General features: G+C 40.0%; 1 protein-coding gene across 3 annotated transcripts in view; it reads left to right on the top strand.

Annotated features, from left to right (window-relative positions):
* ENTPD7 (ectonucleoside triphosphate diphosphohydrolase 7) overlaps positions 1-18,677 on the top strand; it is a 38,568-nt gene extending 19,891 nt beyond the window's left edge. For 2 of the 3 annotated variants that reach the window (XM_032432416.1, XM_032432415.1), the window contains exons 7-14: positions 1,007-1,063; positions 2,937-3,070; positions 6,476-6,642; positions 9,398-9,722; positions 11,352-11,492; positions 12,316-12,401; positions 13,415-13,576; positions 15,009-18,677. In XM_032432416.1, coding sequence (XP_032288307.1) covers positions 1,007-1,063; positions 2,937-3,070; positions 6,476-6,642; positions 9,398-9,722; positions 11,352-11,492; positions 12,316-12,401; positions 13,415-13,576; positions 15,009-15,240 — 1,304 coding nt within the window. In that variant the 3' untranslated portion in view covers positions 15,241-18,677. The remainder of the gene's footprint in view (positions 1-1,006; positions 1,064-2,936; positions 3,071-6,475; positions 6,643-9,397; positions 9,723-11,351; positions 11,493-12,315; positions 12,402-13,414; positions 13,577-15,008) is intronic. The other variant, XM_032432418.1, reaches the window with a different exon arrangement.
* The last annotated feature ends 4,497 nt before the right edge of the window (positions 18,678-23,174 follow it).

Here is a 23,174-nt window from a genome sequence, read left to right on the forward strand (position 1 = left end):
CAGTAGTTCAGTTCTCAGAACCTTTGGTATATTGTTTAGAGTGAGATCCATGCATGTGTAGCTTGGTTGTGAGCCCAGGAGTTGATACACTACTTTATTCCTTACTCGCTGTAATCTCCCCAATACTTTCTGGTTCCCTGGGGCTTACTCCTCCAGTCAGAAAGCCAGGACTTAAATTTACCTGCTCTGCCGTGCATTTCCCATGATTGCATCTGTATCCAGGGCTAAATGGTAGAGGACAGAGGGAGAAAAATAAGCAATAGGGATTTTCCCCAACTCTTAAGGCTCCTCTAGTCAGAGAAAGGATTCATGTCCTTCAGAGTTTTAGGTACCTGCCCAACCTTTGCCTCTACCCCTGCAGGATTGCCTGGTATAGCAGAGAACAAAATAAAGGGAAAAAAACTCAAGGGATTTTCCTCCATTCTTTCTGAGCCTTTGGAGTCCCTTTTAATGCTCCTTGGACCAGAAAGCAAGGTCTTGAATTTCTTTCTCGCCACACATGTATGTCCTTTTGTGTTTCAAGCTGCTTTTGAGTCTAGGCCAGGCGATATCTGGGGAGGAAAATGGAGAATTCACTACCAGTTTGGTGATACTTTAACTTCTCATCTCTGTCTCAGTGTGCCCATTATCATTTCCTTTCAGAGGTCTCACAAATGTGCTCCATACATTCCGTCCAGAGTTTACATTTGTATTCAGTGGGGAGGCAGGATGGAGTGTGCTTACTCCATCTTGCCCAGAACCAGAACTCCCAAGATTCACATTTTTTTACCATTTGTTTTTATACATTAATCCATAATCATCTGTAGGAAATTTAGACAATGCAAATCATTTTAAAGGGAAAAGCATCATAAGATAAGAGATTTTAAATTCATACACTGAGAGTGTGGAATAAAATACTCTCATCACCTTTTTCCAAGGAAAGGAGGAAAAGAGCGGCCCTGGGAAGAGGTGTAGACATGGCATAGCAATAGAGAATTAAGCAAGGACTTTCATATTTCTTACTTAGGAGTTTATGCATGGATTGGAATCAACTTTGTTTTGGGAAGATTCGACCATGAGGATGGTGAGTAATGCTGTCATCTTACGAGAGTTCTAAGCGCTGAAGGTTTGTGTTATAACCTATCAGTAGAACATAAGTGCTATGTTGGAGTTGTTTTTCTTTCTTTCTTTAGCTTTTTAAAACTCTTTTAAGATGCTTCATTTTCCAGTCCTAATTTGCCTTCTTTTATTTCTTTTTAACTTTTTAATATGGAAAGTTGCAAACATTCACAGAAGTAGAGTAAACAATAAAATGAATCTCCATGAACCCAGTACCCAGACTCAACACTAATTAGTGATTGACCAGTTTTTTTGCCCCACACTCCCTCCATACAGCACAGGGTTTTTTTTCCTATTGGATTTTTTTAAAAATATTTATTTATTTATTTATTTATTTTGAGAGAGAGTGAGTGAGAGAGAGTGTGAGTGGGGAGAGGGGCAGAGGAAGAGAATCTCAGGCAGACTCCCCGCTGAGCATGGAGCCCAACATGGGACTCGATCTCAGGACCCATGAGATCATGACCGAGCCAAAACCAAGAGTCAGACGCTTAACTGACTGAGCTACCCAGGTGCCCCTCCAATTGGATTTTTAAAAGCAAACCCCAGACATATCATTTTATCTTCATGTACTTCAGTGTATATCTCTCACCAATGAGGAGTTTCAAAACAAATGAAATATATGCAATGGCATTTTTAAACTTAAAAAAGTTAACAATTTCTAATATTATGTAACATCCATCTACCCAGGTAAAGACTTCCCTTATTGTCTCAAGAATATTTATTTGTAGTTGTCTTGTTAAAATTAGAATCTGGTTGAGGATCACATGGTATGTTTGATTGATCAGTTTCTTACTCTAATTTATAGATTTTAATGTGTTTGATGCATCATAGTCCATCACATCATTATTCTTTTCAGTGTTCAAATTATACCATCATTGGCCAGTAGGAGCACCTTTAAGTTGGCTCCTGTACCTTTTAACATCACAGTAGTCTTGTAGTCTATTTCCCTTGCTTTTTGGCACACTAAGGTATTCCATGCTTATCTTGTATTCTTTCTACCTTAGACCTAGCATCAGCTACTTTTTAAGGAGCCCTGCTTTCTTTTATTGAAAAATGATATTTAGTGACTGTGGATGCCAGGGGTGCTCATTGCTCCTGGATTATCCTTTCTCCTAGGCCCTTTCAGTGAACAGAGCTAGAAAAAATGTATTTTTAGAAAGAGAAAAATAAATCATGATTTCATAGTGATAGTTCCAATTCATACTTAAAATTATAAGGTTATTGCTTAATATCTTTGATTTTATACTTATATGTTTTTTCTTTTATGCCGATTATGTTTCTAAAGATATTAATATAAACATTTGCTTTATTTTATAATATATGCTTAATTTACTAATAAAATCATTATCAATAAGACTACTGAAATGCAGTTTGAGATAGCTATTTGCTTCTATTGTCATTAAAATACATTCTATAAGGGATATAGTAAAAATGCTATGTTTTAAGTTACTGTTTTAAGTTATAAAAGAATTCTCTATAGGGGTGCCTGGGTGGCTCAGTCGTTAAGCGTCTGCCTTCGGCTCAGGTCATGATCTCAGGGTCCTGGGATCAAGTCCCACATCAGGCTCCCTGCTCCGCGGGAAGCCTGCTTCTCCCTCTCCAACTCCCCCTGCTTGTGTTCCCTCTCTCACTGTGTCTCTCTCTGTCAAATAAATAAATAAAATCTTTAAAAAAAAAAAAAAAGAATTCTCTAATATATAGGTGATATTATTAGATTAATTTATTTCAGTTTGTTTTTCATTTTTTAAGGGATTTCTGTTCTGGTTTTTTTTTTTCCCTTTTTGATTTAATTTTGTTTTTTAATTACTAGATCCTTTCTGTTCCCTTATTTATTTCAGAATCCGATGCTGAGGCTCCCCAGGAACTGGCAGCAGGGCGCAGAAGGACAGTAGGGATACTGGATATGGGAGGAGCCTCTCTTCAAATTGCTTATGAAGTTCCTACCTCAACCTCTGTCCTTCCTCCAAAACAGGTATTTTACCTTTTAGGGAAATTCAGTTGCTAGAAATGCCAGTATTTGAGAAGAAAGTCACTGTCTTTGGACTTAGACCAACTTTCCTGGGTCCAAATATTTGTTGAGATACTTGCTAGCTTATATTATCTTGGGTAGGTTACCTCTCTGAGCCTTAATTTCCTCATATATAAAATAAAAAGCGAATAATAATAGTATCTACTTCATAAACTTGGGAGGATGAAATGACACCATGTGTGTAAAGCACTTTACAAACTTCCTAGTATGTGATAAGTGTTTAATAATTTTAGCAATTATAATTATACTCCCCGACTCCTAGGGCTGCCTGAAGATTAAACATGATAATCCATATAAATCCCAGAGTACAGTATTTGATACATACTTGTCTGTTAAATGTTATTTCCTTTCCCTTGCTTATGATTCCATTCTTGTGCTTCTAATATTCTGTACCTGACTAGAGTGTAAAGAATGTATCTCGAAGGAGAAGTTTTATCATAGAGAGGAAAAAGAAATGCAGACAGTTTTTAAGCACCTAGTATGGGCAAGGAATAAGACATGTTATACTGCCCCCAAAAGCTTATAATCTATCAGTGAAGATAGCCTGTGATAACAGGCAGACCATGACAGTGCTATCATTTGATCTAAACCAGAGTTTCTCATCATTGGCACTATTGACATTTTGTTGTAGCTGTCCCATGCATAATATGATGTTTAGCAGCATCTCAGGCCTCTACCAGATGCCAGTAATGTCCCCACCCCATGTCCCCTGCTCCATGAATGGGAGTCATCCTGGCTTATTACCTGGGTCTTGGATGATAGTAGGCTTTTGCATAGTGGAGGTGGAGGAAGGCCACCTGTATGGAGGCAACAGTATACACAAGGGCACAAAAGAAGCAGCGAAGAGCCCAGAATGTCCAGGGAATGGTGAATAGCTTGTTGCAGTATATGATTTTCCAGTGTAGTATAGCTAAGTCTAGGAAGATAAGATGAAGGTAGATGGTGAGGAGTCTTAGGTGCCACGCTAGGGAATTTCACTTTTATATCTATAAATGGAGGAGAATTAGCAAAGGTTTGGACCTCATTTCATCATCTGTGAAGTAATTAAACTCCTAAGGTCCTTTTCAGCTCTGTATTGTGTGACTGATCTAATTGATTTTTTAGGAAAATAATTTTGGTGATATTGGAGAAAGAAATGTTGGTCAGGGAACCTTGGGTGAGAAGTAATAAGGGCTAAACTAGGCAATGTAAGTGGAAATGGAGTGGAGGGGACAGATTTCAAGGGTATTTTGGAATTTAAAAAAACAATGTAATATAACGGTGTGGGTAGGACAGGGAAGGATGGCCAGTGATGCTTAGGTTCCGTCCTAGGTACCTGGTAGGGTAAGGAACCCAGTCACTGAGAGAGACCCCAGGATAAAGGGTGGGTTGATGCTAAGCAAATCAGTATGGTCTGGTGGTTTGGGTGAGAGCGACTTTCTGATCTCTAGCCCAAGTCCCGCGACCAGTGAGTTCAGTTTTGAGTATGTTGAATTTGAAATATCTGAGGAACATATGTGTTTAAATATCCAGCAAGATTGTTGAAAATGTGGATTTGACAATCAGCAGGGGTCTGTGCAAGGTTTGGAAATTTGGGGAACTAGGTTGTAAGACATTTTAATTTTAGTCTATATTTGCTAGTATGTCGTCAACAGGTAAACTGAAGGCCATGGTTCCGGTGAGTGGCACTGATCCTTAAAGTCTTAAACAAATGACTTTTTTGTTTGTGTAGATTTAGAAAGTGACACTGGTGTAGAAAGTATATTTGCAAGCAACAAATTAGATGTATGCATAGCAGTATAATGATCTTAAAGATGGATCTCAGTGCTTGGTAAAGAAGGAAAAGAACAATGAGACATAACACAATAGCACTTTACAAAATATAAATAATCCTCAATGCCCAAAGTGGTTTTTTTGTACAATTTACAAAGTTGCGCACGTTCACAAAGTAACCACCACTATTGAATTCTAGAATGTGTTTATTATGCCCAAAGAAACCCCGCATTCATTAGTAGTCACTTGCCATTCTCTCCTTGTAGCCCTGACAACCAATAATCTGCTTCACTGGGGCATCTGGGTGGCTCAGTTGGTTAAGCATCTGCCTTCGGCTCAGGTCCTGATCCCAGGGTCCTGGGATCGAGCCCCGCATCGGGCTCCCTGCTCGTCGGGGAGCCTGCTTCTCCCTCTCCCTGCTCCCCCCTCCCCATTTGTGCTCTCTCTCTCTCTCTCTCACTCGCTCGCTCTCTCTCAAATAAATAAAATTTAAAAAAAAATAATCTGCTTCATGTCTCCTGTGGATTTGCCTGTTCTTAGTATTTCACATAAATGGAATCATACAATATGTGACATCTTGTGTCTGCTTCTTTCACTTAGCAAAATGTTTTCAGGGTTCATCTCTGTTATAGCACATGTCAGTCCTTCATTTCTCTTCATGGCTGAATAATATTCCTTTATATGACCATGCCACATTTTGTTTATCCATTCATCAGTTGATGGACTTTTGGATTTTATTTCCAGTTTTTGGCTATTATGAATAATGCTGCTGTGAACATTCACATACACATGTTTGATTAGTCATAGTTTTCACTCTTCTTGTGTATATACTTAGTGAAATTTCTGGGCACAATAGCATCTTCATAAATTAAAAACAAATACATTCAAAACAATAATTTCATTTTACAACAGTATGTACAAACATATGTTACACATTGAAGCACATTAGAATCGTTGCCTGTGGGGAGTGGGAATGGGAATGGATATGAAGATAAAAGGAAGTAAATAAATAAAACAAAAATGGGGCTTTGCCATAATAATGTACCATGAACTGAGGAGTATGATTAATTCAACCCATGTACCTGAAGTTAAAAAAAAAAAATAGAGCCCCTTTTCATTGGAGGTCCAGTAAAATGGAACTTTCCCAATCCCAGTCCCTGTCATAGGGAACATTAGATCTTCTTGAATAGTTTTAGAAAAACCCATAGAATAGGTCTCATAATGATCTCCCAAATTCCTTAAATTTATTTTTATCAAAGGATTTTTTTTTCCTGATGATAAAAATAGTACATTCTCATTTTGGAGGATTGGAAAATCAGAAAAATATGTGCAAGAAAATGTAATAATGATTCTACCTTCTGTAGAACTACAGATAGTGTTGCAGTCTCTAATTTGGTATTTAGTCTCTGTACTGTTTTATGTAGGCTTGTCACTTTGTGTCTTTGTTGAAAATAATGCTATAAGAATGAGAGAATGCTGTAAGATATCTTAAAGAGTAGTTATAGCACATGAAGACTGGTGTATTAGTGATGTCATAGCTTTCTGTCAGTCAGCCAAAACTAAAATTCCCTTTTTTCGCTTTACATTGTATTATAGGAAGAAGAAGCAAAGATCCTGTTGGCTGAATTCAACCTGGGCTGTGATGTGCAACATACTGAACACGTGTATAGGGTTTATGTCACGACCTTCCTGGGTTTTGGGGGCAACTTTGCCCGGCAGCGCTATGAAGACCTTGTGCTGAATGAAACCCTTACCAAAAATAGGTATGTCTGACGTGGGCATCTGTGCCTCTGAAATAGAAGGTCGTCAGGGTGCAGATACTAGGAAGAAATACTCCTGTCCTACTATGATAGATATGTCCTTGCTTCCTCCTTCTTCCTAACCACTCCTGCCAATGGGGTAGTATTGCTTAGAGATCCTCTATTAGTAGTCCCACTCGATCTAGGTGAGGATGCATTCTGGTCAGACCCAAAAAAGTTTAGCAGCTTATTGGGACCTCTTGCAGTGTCCTGTTTCAGAAATGGTATCATAGGATAAATGAAATTAAGTTCCTTTTTTTTTTTAAGAATTTTTAAAAAACTTCTTAGAGAGAGAGCAAGCACAAGCAGGGGGAGCGGCAGGCAGAGAGAGAGGGAGAAGCAGGAGGCTCGATTCTAGGATCCTGGGATCATGACCTGAGCTGAAGGCAGACACTTTTAACTGACTGAGCCACCCAGGTGCCCCAGTGAGATTAAGTTCTTCATTTACAATGTGCAGTGTAATGTAGCTCTTAGCAGTTCCCTCTACATGGAAGACATATTTGTTGAATTACAGTGGAGTTGCATCTTATGTGGGAGTGAGGTCCATAGTGTACATAAAAGAATAAAAAGCAGGGCGCCTGGGTGGCTCAGTCGTTAAGCGTCTGCCTTTGGCTCAGGTGATGATCCCGGGGTCCTGGGATCGAGCCCCGCATCGGGCTCCCTGCTCCGCGGGAAGCCTGCTTCTCCCTCTCCCACTCCCCCGGCTTGTGTTCCCTCTCTCGCTCTCTCTCTCTCTGTCAAATAAATAAATTAAAAAAAAAAAAAAAAAAAAGAATAAAAAGCATGTGAAGTCAGAATTAACCTTTACAATGTTCTCTCATTAAGTCCAGAACAGCCAGTTTGCTCGGCAGCATGGACAGATCACAGACTCTTCATTTGAGTATCCCGTGAAGTATTTAGGCCGTAATGTACAAATAGTTGTGAGATTTTTTTTTTATTATTTAAAATTATTGTATCATTATGTGCATCGAAGGAAGCATAACAGACAGCAGAGGTTTTTCACCATAAAATTATTTACCCCCATTTGTTTTGCTAGAAACACTAGGTGGAAGAAGTACCAGTATAGCCTATTTATAATAACTTCTCCACAGCTGTTGTCTTATATTGGGACCATGTTAAAGAAAATACTGTCTCATAATTCTTTTTTGCTTTTGTGAGTCTCAACTGCCAAGAGTTCACAGTATTTTGGGAGAATCCTGTTACCACAGATGACTGATGAATGCATTAAAATCAGTCCGTGTGTTTGCATTCTGAAAATACTCCACATCTGTATTCCTGTCGCTTGGGATGCCGGCACCGCGGCATCTGGAGAACGGTTATGAGGGTTTCACACCAATTTTGTTGTGGTCCTTCTTTGTTAGCTGCTGTGCCTCCTTTTCCATTTCCTTCCTTTGTTGTTCTGCTGCCCTTTTCTCTTTGCTGTTTTCTGCTCAGAACTTGCCAGGCTGCATCATCATCCTCCCATGCACTGGTATTTTCTTGCCATGTTTCTAAGTTCCTAATTCAGAAGATTTATTCTTCATCTCGTGTAGCTTCTAATCTACTAGAGAAACCTGTGCTTCCTGGGATGTCAGAACATAATAGTTCCTTCCTCTTCTTCTTCTTCTTCTTTTTTTTTAAGAGAGAGCGAGAGAGTGAACAGGGGTGGAGGTAGGGGGAGAGGGAGAGAGAGAATCTCAAGCAGGCCTCATGCCCAGTGCAGAGCCTGATGTGGGGCTCGATCTCATGACCCTGAGATCATGACTTGAGCCAAAATCAAGAGTCGGATGCTCAACCGACTGAGCCACCCAGGCGCCCCTGGTTCTTTCTTCTTAATATGATTTTCTGAGGTTGTTTTGTTTTGTTTTTTCCATAGTTGGTGTCACATCCTTAAAATAAGTTCCAGTCATTCCAAAGCATTTTGTGGTGTTGCCACATTCCCACTCCCTCCTTCAGTCTTTACCCTTGTGGGGGCATCTTCGTCCCAGGAAGTCCACTCTTCAATATGGGTCTCTTCAGAAACTGGGGAATAATTAACCATGGTTGGCAACATTATTTGGTCTTCACTTAATTTCTGTTCTCAGCCAGATCTGTATTTCATCCCCTTAGGAATGGGAATTTTGTTGCTGGGCAAAGTGCTGACTTGAAACAGCCAGAACTGTGTGACGGCTACAGTGGGGATGAGAACCTGCCCCTCCCCCCCTTCCCTGCAAGGGGCCAGGCATGTCCTTCCTATTGCCAGCAGTTGTTACTGCACCACCGACAAGGTCCCCTCCTCAGGAGCCTCTCCCAGGCCTTCCTTCTTCACCTCCTCCCAGGGTTTTGGTAAACGTTAGAACTGCACTCGGTGTGGTGAGATCTTGACACTTTTAAGAGACCAGTGGGAATGAAGACTAGATTGATACCCGCAGATTAACATTTCCAGTTTCACTCTGCACTGGGAGATGTACATGTGGACTGAACGGTTGGACAAAATTTGATCACTGCCATAATTCCCTCCTTTCCTTCCTTCCTTCCTTCCTTCTTTCCTTCCTTCCTTCCACTAAATTGAATTTGCTTAAGGTAAATTTTGATGTTACGACTGATGCTAAAACTCCATTCTTATTTCTAGGGATGCCATGTAAAACAACAAGATAATTTGTGAAGCACATTCTTAGACCAAGTTTCTTAAACTAGGCGTTTCTTAGAAGAGGGTGAGTACATCAGTGAAGTGTTTTGTGTGTTTTTGTCACTGTGACAGGTTGCTGGGCCAGAAGACTGGTCTGAGTCCAGACAATCCACTTCTGGATCCCTGCCTGCCTGTGGGCCTCACAGATGTGGTGGAGAGGAACAGCCAGGTGCTGCACATCCGAGGAAGAGGAGACTGGGCGTCTTGTGGGGCGATGCTGAGCCCCCTGCTGGCCCGCTCCAACACCAGCCAGGCCTCGCTGAATGGCATCTACCAGTCACCAATTGACTTCAACAACAGCGAGTTCTACGGTTTCTCTGAGTTTTTTTACTGTACAGAGGATGTGTTACGCATTGGTGGCCACTATCACGGGCCAACGTTTGCCAAGGCTGCCCAGGTAAATTATTTATAATAAAGATGACTCACGCCAGCTGCAGCCATTTATTGGATGCCTAACTTTGTATCAGATGCTGTTCAAAGAGCTTTGCATGCCTGATCTCACTGGATTCTTCGCAGGGGCCCTATGAGCCCTCATTTTATAGATGAGAAAGTGGACTCAGAAGTTAAGGAACCCGCTGTGCTGGACTGTCTTCTAGTTCATTAAGCTTAGGTTTCCATGCATGTCGTGATCACCCAGATTATCACCCCAGTCCATAATTGTGGTGGCTAATGGTTGTTCCTCTAGTTTTCCAATAATCTTGTTTAATGTCTGTGGCCAAAAGTATCATCCCCAGAGATTTTTCCCCTTACTGGGTATTCTCAATTGTAATGTGCTTTTGGAGATGATGTCACACAGGTGGGCAAGTGCACTTTCATTTTTTTGGTTTGAGTCATTAGGAGGCCAGAATGGTAGATAGGGTCACTTGGAATATTAGAAAGATGTTGGGAAAAGCAATGTCGGTGTAAGTATTACTTAAAACTAAAATGCAGAAGAAATAAAAATTCATTTAGAGCATATCTAGGATGTTAGCAGCTTATAAGCTTAAATCATTAGTTACCTGAACAGGTAAAAGTTTAGCTAGCTTTCTATAGCGCCTTTTTTTAAAAAAATATTTATTTATTTTAGAGTGAGCAGGTAAGCGGGGGGAGGGGCAGAGGGAGACTATAGCTCCTTTAATTTTTTTTTTTAAGATTTTGTTTATTTGAGAGAGAGAGAGCGTGTGTGCACACACAGTTGGGGGAGGGGCAGTGGGGGAGGAAGAGGGAGAGAATCTCAAGCAGACTCCACACTGAGCACAGAGCCCAGTGTGGGGCTCGATCCCACGACCCTGAGATCACAACCTGAGCCGAAACCAAGAGTGTGATATTCAACGGCTGAGCCACCCAGGCGCCCAATCTCCTTCTTTAATTTAGATTCGTTTTTGAAGTTTTGCCTATCTTTCTGATCTCTTTTTTAGCACAGAAACTTATGGGAAGAATCGGTCCTTATATTTTTTATTCTTTCTGCTTCGTTACAGTTCTCTAGGGTTCTCTGGATAGAAGACTTGCAATTTAATAATATCTGTGGGGTGCCTGGGTGGCAGTCAGTTAAGCATCTGACTCTTAGTTTCAGCTCAGGTCCTGATCTCAGGGTCATGAGATCAAGCCCCGAGTCAAGCTCTGTGCTCAGCACGGAGTCATGAGATTCTCTCTCCCTCTCCCTCTGCCCCTCCCACTTGTGCTCTCTCTCGAAATAAATAAATAAATCTTAAAAATATATATATATCTGTAGTATGTGTAATATTCTGTTCCCTAAAGGCAGTCCCTAAGAAATATTGAGGGGGCGCCTGAGTGGCTCAGTTGGTTAAGCATCTGCCTTCAGCTCAGGTCATGATCCCAGAGTCCTGGGATCAAGGCGCATATTGGACTCCCTGCTCAGTGGGGAGTCTGCTTGTCTCTCTCCCTCTGCCCCCCCAAATGTGCTCTCTGTCTCTCAAATAAGTAAATAAAATCTTTAAAAAAAAGAGAGAAATATTGAGGAAAACCTGGTTTGTATTTGTTCTTCTCCAGCCTCCAGGAATACACTCATATTCCTTTTCCTTTCCAGCATCCAGGGCTCTCTAAATGTCCATGGCCCGCATCTTTCTCTCATTTTAAAACTTCTTCAGATTCTATTCCCTTGAACACCAAAGGGCTCAAGTTATTGCTTGCCCAAGTTGCTAGTGGCTTAATATGTTCTCTTTCCCAGGTAAAAGAGATAATTTTGTTCTCTCTTTTTTTTTCCTTTGACTCAACTGTTACTTTCCCAGTTATACCTTCCCTAGCAACCATATCCATAACTGCAGCCCTTCCCAATATTACCTGTTTCCCTTTCCTGTTTTAATTTTCCTGTGAGCATTTATGTCATCTAACACACTCTATACGTATGTGTATATGTACATAGGTATGTGCATGTTGTATGTATGCATGCATATATATGTATTTAGTTACTGTCTGTCTCTTACCGCTAGAATGTGAGCTTCATGAGGACAGAAAGTTTTGTCTGTTTTGTTCACTGCTAAATCTCCCTGGCACCTAGAATAGCACCTGCCACAAAGTAGACATTCAAGAAATACAAGTTAACTGATCAAACCAAAAGGAATGATTCCTTTGGGGAGAACTACAACATGGAGACAGGCCAGTGGTATAATTTTGACCATTCTGTACCAGCTACTTTACCTGCTCGTGTTAGTCTGACGTAGAGCAGAATGAGGCTCCCTTTGGCTTTGATGTTGCTCTTCCTGGTCCTAACCTTATCCCTGTCTGAAGCTTGAAGAGGCTCAGGAGCCATGTTGGGCTGGCTTTGTATTGGACTTGAGGTGATGGGAATAAAAAGGAGACCCGCAGCAGCCTGCATCTGCATTTTGGCACTTGTGTTGCACGGTGTCCAGTGAATGAAGATGGCGTTTCTGTTTTCCTTTGTCAACTAGTAGCCCATGAGTAACTTTAGACATGGAGCAGCTGTGACTGTAGGGAGGTTACAGGGTTTGGCTTTAATTTCACGTTGCAGCATTTCTGTGCACTTGTTCCAGGATTACTGTGGCATGGCCTGGTCAGTACTAACTCAGAGATTCAAGAATGGCCTCTTTTCATCACATGCAGATGAGCATCGACTCAAGTAAGTAGCTTCCTTTTCTCCCTTAGATTTGGCCTGAAAATGTAGATGGCATATTATAATGAGGGAGAGAGAGCAAGTAAGAGCACAGATGTGATTTTATGCTGAAGGAGAATTTGATTATTTTTGATTTTGGTTTTCTGAGCAATAGGGGCTAAAATAGGGAGCCTAGTTTAGCGAAGTCAACGAAAACCAGGGTCACTGCAAGGTTCTCTCTGAGTGGCTTGAAATCAAAAGTGGTGGGTTTTTTAAATTAAAATATGGAACATGCAGAAAGGTAGAAAGAAAAGTAACATAAACCTCACCCAGCCTCAACAAATGCCAATATTTTGCCAGTTTGGTTTGTCGGTCTTCCCATTTTTGTAAACATTTGTAAAATATCTTAAACATAAACAAAAATAGAAGAGTATCATGAACTCCCAGATGCCTGTCACCCTGTTTCTCTACCAGTGGCTATCAGCTTCTGCCCAATCTTGTTGCATCCATTTTCCCACCCTTCTGCCCTCTTACCGCAGCTGAGTTATTTTGAAGCAAATCCCAGACATCATGTAAGTAGACTTGTAGATACTTCAGCAGGCTCCTTGAGGATAAGGACTCAGAAAAAGAAAAAGGGGGCACCTGAGTGGCTCAGTTGGTTAAGCGTCCGACTCTTGATCTTGGCTCAGGTTGTGATTTCAGGGTTGTGAGATTGAGCCCCATATGGGCTCTGCACTGGGCATGGAGCCGGCTTGAGATTCTCTCTCTTCTTCTCCATTTGCCTCTCCTCTGCCCTCTCTCACTCTCTAAAAAAAAAGAAAAAGAAAAAGAAAACACAGTCACAATATCATTACTGCGAAAAGGCAGTCCTCACTTTTGTGGTAAACAAGATAAAGTAGGCTCAGGTTTGGCTCCACCTAGAGGCGAGGAAGGTGAAGTAGAGAGAGACCGGTCTTTTTTGACATCCAGTGGGAGTATATAGAAAACACTAGAATTCTTTTTTTCCTCCTTCTTCAAAAAAATACTATTTTGTCACACAGATATCAGTGTTTTAAATCGGCTTGGATGTACCAAGTTCTTCATGAAGGATTCCACTTTCCCTATGACTACCCGCACCTGCGGACAGCCCAGCTGGTATATGACCGAGAGGTTCAGTGGACACTGGGAGCCATTCTGTATAAAACACGATTCTTACCACTCAGGTAAAGTGGACTGAACTGGCATCTTGAGATCAGAGGGTGTTGGTTGGTGTCTCAGAATAGGTTTCATAAGTGACCTTTCTCCCTCAAAAAAGCATCCGAACTAACTCCCTTTATTACTACCCCATGAACTATTATTACTACCCAAGCTTGTTGAAACAGAAAGAAGGTTGAGAATATAATCCGGTGTCTGTTCTTTAGCTTTGCAATTTCAGGAATTCAGTTTTATTTGTTTATCCATAATAAATCAGTCTTTAGGATTGAGCTGTTACTTAACCAGTTCTAAGATACTGAGTGGTAAACTAAAATAAAACTAAAATGCCATTCTTCGGTTACTGTAGAAAACGTCGGACTAGAGAACTGGGGTAGCTGTGTGTATAGAGCAGTCTTTCCTAATGGCTAGAGTCACTCTAGAGAGCATGTCATTGATTTAGAAGGCTTTTTGGTGGGCCAGAATCAGAACACAGCACATGAGATGCCCTTAGGGGGGTATTGTCATCAAGCTGTGATAGCCTGATGTCTTGCTCTATGTACCATAAGATATTTGGGATAGTTTTAGGTTCTCTCTCCCCTGGATTGTTTCAGATAAACTAAAATGAATTTTTAATCTTTGTTGCCTGTTTCTCTAACCTCAGAAGGCAGGCAGCGGAGAGAGGTGAGAGAAGTGGGGAGATAGAGAGTATGCACTCTGGATGAAGGGCTAAGGACTGCCATGCAGAAATGCTGTACCACCATCTGCCAGTTCTCATTTGTCAGGACAAGCCAGAAGTCCATATGTCATAGGCAGGCTTTCAGTTTGGAGATTCACATTTTAAGAAAACACTGCAGGTCAAACAAAACAAAAATGGATCTGGTGTCTGGACCAAAGAGCGGCTTCATTCTATGCACGCAGGCTGCTGCACTTTGGCTTACAGGTCTCCTTACTTTTTTCCAGACTACAGTACTACTGACTAGGGATAGCTTTCTCTAGATATAGCCTAAATCCTCAGGAAGTACAGTCAATTTTTTTTCAAAGATTTAGATACACTCTGATGTCTTGATTGGATTTAGGGGCCACCCTATTCTTGTTAGTACCGTATTTACAGACTGGATGTATGTATTTACAGAATGGTATGGGGTCAGTGTTAAGACTAAGGTTATAGATGATCAGTCTTATCTTACTGTTCATTTGTTTGCCTTCTAATTTTGTCCCCAGATCCTGGAGGATGTAGGCCTGTGAGCCTCCCTCTGTAGGCCCTGGCAAAGAAAGTACAGGAGAAATCACATAGCGGCCCTCGGGCTGGAGACATTCTTTAGCTTTGCTTGCCCTGTGGAGCTGGTCTCCTAGCATATTTGCATGAATAGAATAAATGAGATAACACTGCTGGCCTTTTAAATCAACATAACTGTTTCTCTTTGAAATTAATACGACTTTCCACCTTCCAACTCTTCCTAGGGATCTGCGGCAAGAAGGTGTTCGGCAGGCCCACGGTAGCTGGCTCCGCCTCTCCTTTGTCTACAACCACTATCTCTTCTTCGCCTGTATCCTGGTGGTGCTACTGGCCATCATCCTGTACCTTCTGCGGCTGCGCCGAATCCACCACCGACAGACTCGAGCCTCGGCTCCACTGGACTTGCTGTGGATCGAGGAGGTGGTGCCCATGATTGGGGTACAGGTAGGGCCGTGAGGCCGGACGAGGACTTGGGAAGCTTGAATGCCCCAGAGTTGCTGCCCACTGAATTCCACCACTTTCTTGTACTGGCCTCAGATGCTGCTTTGCCTGACCTTGGGATCTTTGGCCTTGGAATTTCTACCTTAATATCTACTTTAATTCCTTTTCAATATCTAGGTCCTCTTCTCTGAGAGAAGCTGTAATTTAGTCTGTGAAGAACTAAATAATGAGAGTTTGGTGCTAACAAAGAGGACCAACCGCAGTCCAGTTGAAGCATGCTCCTACTCCTTTATCCGAAAGGTCTGGTGTGTTCCTGGCATCTAGATTTTTCTCCCCTTGCTAAAGCATGAAGTTTGGCATTGGGCAAACTGGAAGCCTGGTTATAACCAAACTGGAGCATCTGATAACAAAGCCGAAGACATTCCAGCAAGTGCAGCAGCCCCTTCTTTCTCTGTAACAGAGATATCATATATGTGGACATCCACACCATTTAGTAGGGATCCAAGATATTTGCATTTCAGTGGAACAGATATGAACTTCCAGACAAACAAAATAACATAGTTTCTTTGCTTACTTGACAAAGAAGTCATTATGAGTGTGGTCCAAGATCCCTGACATAATGTTGCTGATGTTAATTAATTAGCATGTGATTTTAAAAGGTTAGAATCCCTTCTAAGTGAATGGTCAGTCGAAGACTTTGACAGTATCTTATGTAATACCTGGTATGACCAGGATAGAAAATGTTTCTGTGTCTATGTGCTTCACCAGCTGTTTGGGCATTAATTTTTCTTTTTGAGCCTTAAGTGTGTTTGTAGGATGGAGAAGCTGATGGGATTGGAGATCTGGATTTGTCTGGTTTTAAGTCACTGTCTCTAGGCCTATTTTTATGAACCCCTTTACAGGAAAATATAAAAAGAGTTCCTTTATTTCACTAAGATCAATACATAGTTTAATGCATAGTTTGGGAAGGGATATATTTGGGTTGTTTTTAAAGAAGGAAAGAACAGTATCAGGAGAGTGGGCAAAGGCAATAAAACCCAGGCTCTTATTTATTAATGTTTTCCCGAGAAATAGAAATTTTCTCAATTTGACTCTTGGAATGTCTGAAAAGAAGCAAATTCTAAGCTTAGGAATACATAGGTAAATCTGTTAATAAGCCACCTGGCAACTTTCAGAACCTTTGTTAAGAGATTGCTCAGTTGTAGAGCGCATTTCCGTTAATGAGGAGAGAGAAAAGCCCTATGATTACATTTCATCCACTGCCCTTCAGGAGCTCTGTTCCTCCCCTACATGTAGCCTTTAACTTGCACCTTCCCCCGTGGGATCTTCCTCATGCTTTATCCTTTCCTACATGTAGCGTTGAATGTCCCTCCCAAGAATATGCTCCCAGACTTGAAGTAGCTTTGTTTTCCTTTTTGTCACTTTATTTTTAGGGCTGACTTTAATGGGGAAAAAAATAGAATTATTAAAACATAAATTCCATAGTGGGATCAGAAAGGAATTAAATGCTTCATAAAACAGACAAAAATCAAGATCCTCCTAGAAATAAACAGATGAAAATAAGTATACTCACTCTTAGTTGGTAGGTGAAAAGATATGAGTCTTAAATTGTTTTCAAATTAGATAAAAATGGATCTAGCAAAGGGTCTTATAACTCCCTCTGGAAATATTTTTACTTTTCATTAGGGTTTTATGTCACAGCAATTTCCTTTAATCTTTAAGACTTCTAAATTGCCTTGATTTTCTTTGACTTCTTACCTTTGTATCACTGTGAGTGAACCTTCGTCATATGAGTGCTGCTTATAAATAATGTCAGACTATGTTTTTTGCTAGCCAGTGCCTCCTCAGGTACTCTTTCTTTTTCCCTCATCTTGGTTTCCAAATACTATTTTTGGTTTTCTTGTGAGATCTGGTCAGTGATCTGGTCAAAAGCTACCTAATTGGCTATTAGTGATCACATTCGTGTGCTCGAAATGAAGCTGAAGCAGGGAGGAGGTGGTGATGAATCCAGTTTGAAAGCTCTTATTAATGAAGTTATTCTTCTTCCTGGTTATAATAATGATAGCTGCCATTTGTTAAGCATTTACTGTGTACCATACACTCTTAAGAATTTTATGTATATTATTTAATCATTATGACAGCCTTTCAGATGGATATTACTTTTTTGTGTTCTTTTTATAATTGAGAAACTCAGGATATCCTATGCTTATCATTTTTTCAATGTAAATGTATTTCTTATTCTTAATTTATTTTAATTAGTTCTTGAGTTTTTGTTTAGTGTATTATATCCTGTTTATTATTTTAATATTATAGGATCTAGGCTTGTCTTTGTTACTGTATGACTTTTCAGAGTTCCATGGTATAAATGTAAGAAGGACAAATTTTTATCATACTCTTCAGAAAAACTGAGTATTTGCTGTCGGTATTGGTTTCTGTGCTTCTTTCATTGCTCCCAATTAACAGTTTTAAATGAAATCTCATTAGCTAGAGACAGGAGCCATTTATTCTTTGAAGGCCAATTACTTATATTGCTTTCTCATAATCGTCTTGCGAATGGAATCAATCTTGTCTTTAACCCTCTTTAAAGATTTTTTAAGATTTTTTAAAGATCTGTGTATTTCTGCATTTTCAGTGGTTTCCCTGTGAAGATAGTTATGATTTCATTTAAATTCACATCCCAGCAGTTCCTTTGAATCTTACCAACCAGTCTTCTTGATAATAGCAAAATGAATGTGAATGGTTTTAGTACTTTTATCATTAGTGAGACAGGCCACAAATGTCAAAATCAGAGTCAGTGGTTGATAGGATGTGATGCTTTATTAGTCTTACGATGGCACAACCCATCACTTTTCTCTGAATTCTTGTCACTAGGACATAATGAAAATGTGTATTGTACCCACGTATACAGCATTATGTTGATTTAAGTGGCAGTTACCTCTAGGCAAAATCATACCATCTTCGTCTCTGTACATTAGCTCCTTGGATTGATTTTCCTTGGTGTAGGGAATTTAGTCACTTTCTAACAACCTTGTCTTAATCTTTCATGTTATCCAAAGCATTCTGCCTTCCCTCAGCCTGACAGCTTTTTTTTAACTTCAAAGGCCTTGGGCAATGATTATTAAAATGTGGTTGATTGAGTCTGTCATGAACTTACTAAGCTAATCTTTTCAGGTATTAACATTTAGTATCACATCTATATTTGTTGTTGTATAGTTGACACAAAACATCGTATTAGCTTCAGGTGTACAACACAATGACTTGATATTTGTATACACTACAAAATGATCACCACAATGAGTCTAGTTTCCCCCGTCACCATATAAAGTTAACTAACATGCAACTTGGGTGTTATTGATTCTAGTCACCATGCTGAACATTACATCCCATGATATGACTTATTTATTTTATGACCCCCTTCTTTGTCTTGCCCACCCTCCCTGCTCCCCCGCTCTGGCAACCACCAGTCTGTTCTCTGCATCTATGAGTTTTGTTGTTTCTTCTTTTGTGTTTTAGATTCTACATGTAAGTGAAACCGTATGGTATTTGTCTTTCTCTGACTTATTTCACTTAGCCATAATACCCACAGGGTCCATCCATGTCACAAATGGCAAGATTTCATTCTTTTTTATGGCTGAGGTAGTATTCCTTTGTGTGTGTGGAGGGGAGTTGTGTACATCTTCTTTATCCACTCATCCATCAGTGGACACTTTGGTTGTTTCCTTATCTTGGCTATTGTGAATAATGCTGCAGTGAACATATGGGTGCATATACCTTTTTGAATTAGTGCTTTCATTTTCTTCAGATAAATACCTGGAAGTAGACTTGCTGGGTCACATGGTAGTTCCATTTTTCGTTTTTTGAGGAACCTTCATAATACTGTTTTCCATTATGGCTGCACCAGTTTACATTCCCACCAATAGTGCACAGTAGTTCCCTTTTCTCTACATCTTCACCAACACTTGGTATTTCTTATCTTTTTGATAATCGCCATCCTGACAGATGCGAGATGATATAGCTAATGGTTTTGAGTTGCATTTCTCTGGTAATTACTGATGCTGAGCATCTTTTCATGTACCTGTTGGCCATCTGTATGTCTTTGGAAAAATGTCTGTTCAGGTCCTCTGCCCATTTTTTAAATCAGAATGTGTTTTATTACTGAGTTATAGTTCTTTTTATAATTTGGGTATTAACCCCTTACCATATTTATGATTTGCAAGTATCTTCTCCCATTCAGTAGGTTGCCTTTTTATTTTGTTGATGGTTTCCTTTGCTGTACAGAAGCTTTTTAGTTTGATATAGTTTCATTTGTTTATTTTGGTTTTTATTGCCATTGCTATTGGAGTCAGATCTAAGAAAATATAGCCAAGAGTGATGTCAGGAAACTTATTGCCTATGTTTTCTTCTAGGAGTTTTATGGCTTCTGGTCTTATATTCAAGTCTTTAATCCATTTTGAGTTAATTTTTGTGTATGGTGTAAGATAGTGGTCCAGTTTCATTCTTTCCCACGTGGCTCTTCAGTTTTCCCAACACCATTCATTGAAGAGACTGTCCTTTCCCCACTGTGTATTCTTGCCTCCTTTGTTGTAAATTAATTGATCATAAATGCAAGGGTTTATTTCTGGGCTCTTTATTCTGTTCCATTGATCTATGTGTCTGTTTTTATGCCAGTACCATACTGTCTTGATGACTATAGCTTTGTAATATAGTTTGAAATCAGGAGCATGATGCCTTCACATCCATATTTACATTTTTGAAATAAAATAACTTCTACTTCTCACTGGTATTATCTAAATAGATGCTCTCCCCACCCCTATTCCCATGCTTTTGTTTTGCTTTTTGTCAGGAGTGAAAGACAGGTGGGTGGTATGATTTAGGGGAAAGAACACTGGTGTCAGGAACAGCTGAGTTGGATTCTTGTCCTGGCTTTATCATTGACTAGCTCTGGTATTCCAGGCAAGTCACTTGCCCTCTCTGGTTCATTTCTCATCATAAAACTATAAATCTATAGACAAGATGCTCTGAGGCTAGTTCCAAAGGGACTAAGGGACTAACCATTGGCCTAAGGAACTAAAGGTGAGGGAGAACGGAGGGAAGTGATAGAGTTTCAGGAAGTGGATTTTGGTCTTTGGTTTAAAAGGCCAGGTTGCCCAAGGGAGCCAGGGGTCATCTCCTACTTTATCCATTGTCCCTGACATTATGACATTAAGGTTGATGGGAATGGAGTTTCCAACAGCAATCGTTCTATGTAAATTTCAGAAGATGAGATTTTTACAGCTGGGATTTTAGAGGTCTGTCTTCTGTTAACCCCCTTGGTTTTATGGATGATGAAATTGAGGCCGAGAGCTGTGGTAATATGTGCAAAGTCACAGTGAGTGGCCTCCTGGATTCAGTTTTCTCTGTTCTCTGTACTACAGATACATACCTTTGACAGCTGCAATGAAATTCTCATTGACAGAATCTTGCTGCAAGTTGTGTATTTCAACAGAATCTATTCTTTATAATAGATCTGACTGCAAGTAACCATGCCCAATCTTTATTACTGCTTCTGATCTTCATTTGTGATTGCTTTGCTCACATTTAGGAATAAAATATGAAAGAAATACTTTGTTAGAAATAGCACCAAGTTGTTACTACATCAATTCTACCTGCTATATTTGTTTTAGTACTTTTAAACTTTAGATGTTTCTTTTAAACAATTTGCTTAATTTTGTACAATTTTCTTAACCACAGCATCTAAGCAATTCATTTGATGGTTATAATTGAAATTATTTAAGGTGAAAATGCCTGTTAGATCTACCTCATTCATGAACTTGGCTGTAATTCTTGGGCAGTTCTCAGACTCCCTTACAGAAATAAAATGCTGTTTCTTTCTGCTGTCTTTAAACTTCTTTTCATACTAATTCAGTATGTATTTTCCCTGTGTGCTGTGGTATGTGATGTCACTTCATTTGGGATCAAGAATTAAGGTAGAAGTAGCCACAGATACTTCAGATTCTCCCAGATTAGCCTCTTAGGTCATACTTAGTTTCAGAGTCCGGCCACTAGGGCCACATGCTCGGTCAGACTTGCAAGGATTTGGTTGGTGTTAACAAAAAATACTTGTCAAAAAACAAGGACTCCTTTATTATATACTAATAGACTTCCCTTGTATTATTATGTGTTTTCCTTTTACTCTAATTCATTATTTCCAGTTTGTCAGTGCCATTATTAGAGGGACAGAGAAGGTCAACATCTGTTGACCATTTTGTTTCTCTGGAAGTCTGAGCACTAAGAAAATCCTTTTATTTGTAAAATTGAGTCATTACTCATACTTTAAGGGCTTTTTAATTTTAAAGTGTATTCAGTCATGGCCTGCCATTTTTAGAAAAACCAAAGTTGAAAAACCTTTCTGAGTCAAGGATGTTTATAGCCATGCATGTATGGTTTCAGGCAAGCCTGAGGACACGTCTGCTCCTGAGCCTCTCCTTTTAAGTAGTGCCGCTCACAGCCCCCCCTGGTGGCCTACCACTCTGCTTCTCCAGTATTTAGGTAGCCCTGATGCTTTCCTGAGGAGCCCCTCCTGCAGAGGACGTGCCCGAGTTTGGCCTGTTAAAATTGCTAGTGGTGAAGGCTCTGTACCTTATCAGCTTCACAAATCTTTCCCTGCATAAGGATCCTAGACAAATACTCTGATTTTTGGTATTGCCGTCATTATGTTGTGTTTGAAATTCTCATTCCACAATTCCTCTTTTGTGGGAGCCCTAAAGTGTATGCCTGGTCTCCTCCATTTCTTCTGCCTTCAGCAATGAACTCCGCAGTGTTAAGAGGCACCTATCATGACCCACAGCCACACACTCCCTTCTTGCTTTAAAAAACCAAAGGCTGCCTATATTGCATCACTTTGGGGGGTTGCTAAGACTGTATGTTTTTCTAATGCTTCACATTAAATAATTTTGCTCAACAGTTGTCAAAGTTCTGTTAAGTACTGTTAAATCAGTGTTGAACAAAAGTGCAATGCATATTAGAGAGAGATGCATTGTCCCTTATGCAGGGACACGGCATATGTGTTACATAGGCTGACACATAACCCGCCATTCGTTCCAGAACTGGAAGGAATGCTGCAGAGCAACTGGTCATCCAAATGTCATGATCATCACTTTAGGCAGTAGCTAATCAATACCTCTTCTACAATGGACAACATTTGTCAGTGCAAGTTAAAGACAAAAAATTCTGGATTGATAAGAAAGCCAGGTGTTTTAATTTCCTTTGATGTTTTAAAAACAACTGACAGAGTTATTGACAAGACTTTTAAAAATATTAAGGGAAATTCATTTTATCTTCTAGGGATATGATGACTTATTTTGAAGGAAGTGTCTGGGACCTCAATCTGTAACTGTCCATTTTCCATTCATTCATGCAGTATTTGGTGTATGTCTAAGCTGGGAATAATGCAAACATAAAAATAATTCAGATAATCTCCGTTCACCAAGAGCTCATAGATAGGCACAATACAGTTATATAGCTAAATGCAACCAGAATCTGTTTTTCCAAACTTACTCATCTGTAATAAAAGAAAAATGAAGTAAAACATCTGGAACTTGAACTTGTTCTTTGCCACTTTGTTGGAGGGAACTGTAGAAGCACTAGCATATGGCTTTTGGGGTTGGGTCAGACTGCTCTCTGCTGACTCAATTATTAACTAAGGACAACCTCAGTTTGGGGATCATGAGATGATGGATAGGAACCTGCCCCAGTGACCAGTTTCCTTTCTTTAAAGAATTCTATCTAGAAGAGGTGATAACCCATGAGCACACTAATAGGATCAGATTAAATGAGATGGGGGTGGGTAGAAATTTGGAGGGGATGGCAATAAGCTGGTCCAAACTTTCTAAGGTGTCTAGGCTGTAAAGGCCTAGGCCAGTGGTGCCCAATTGCCTGCACACTGAAATGACCTGGGGAACTTAAAATAC

The sequence above is a fragment of the Phoca vitulina genome, unplaced genomic scaffold (assembly GCF_004348235.1).
Source record: "Phoca vitulina isolate PV1807 unplaced genomic scaffold, GSC_HSeal_1.0 scaffold48, whole genome shotgun sequence".
Lineage (NCBI taxonomy): Eukaryota > Metazoa > Chordata > Mammalia > Carnivora > Phocidae > Phoca > Phoca vitulina.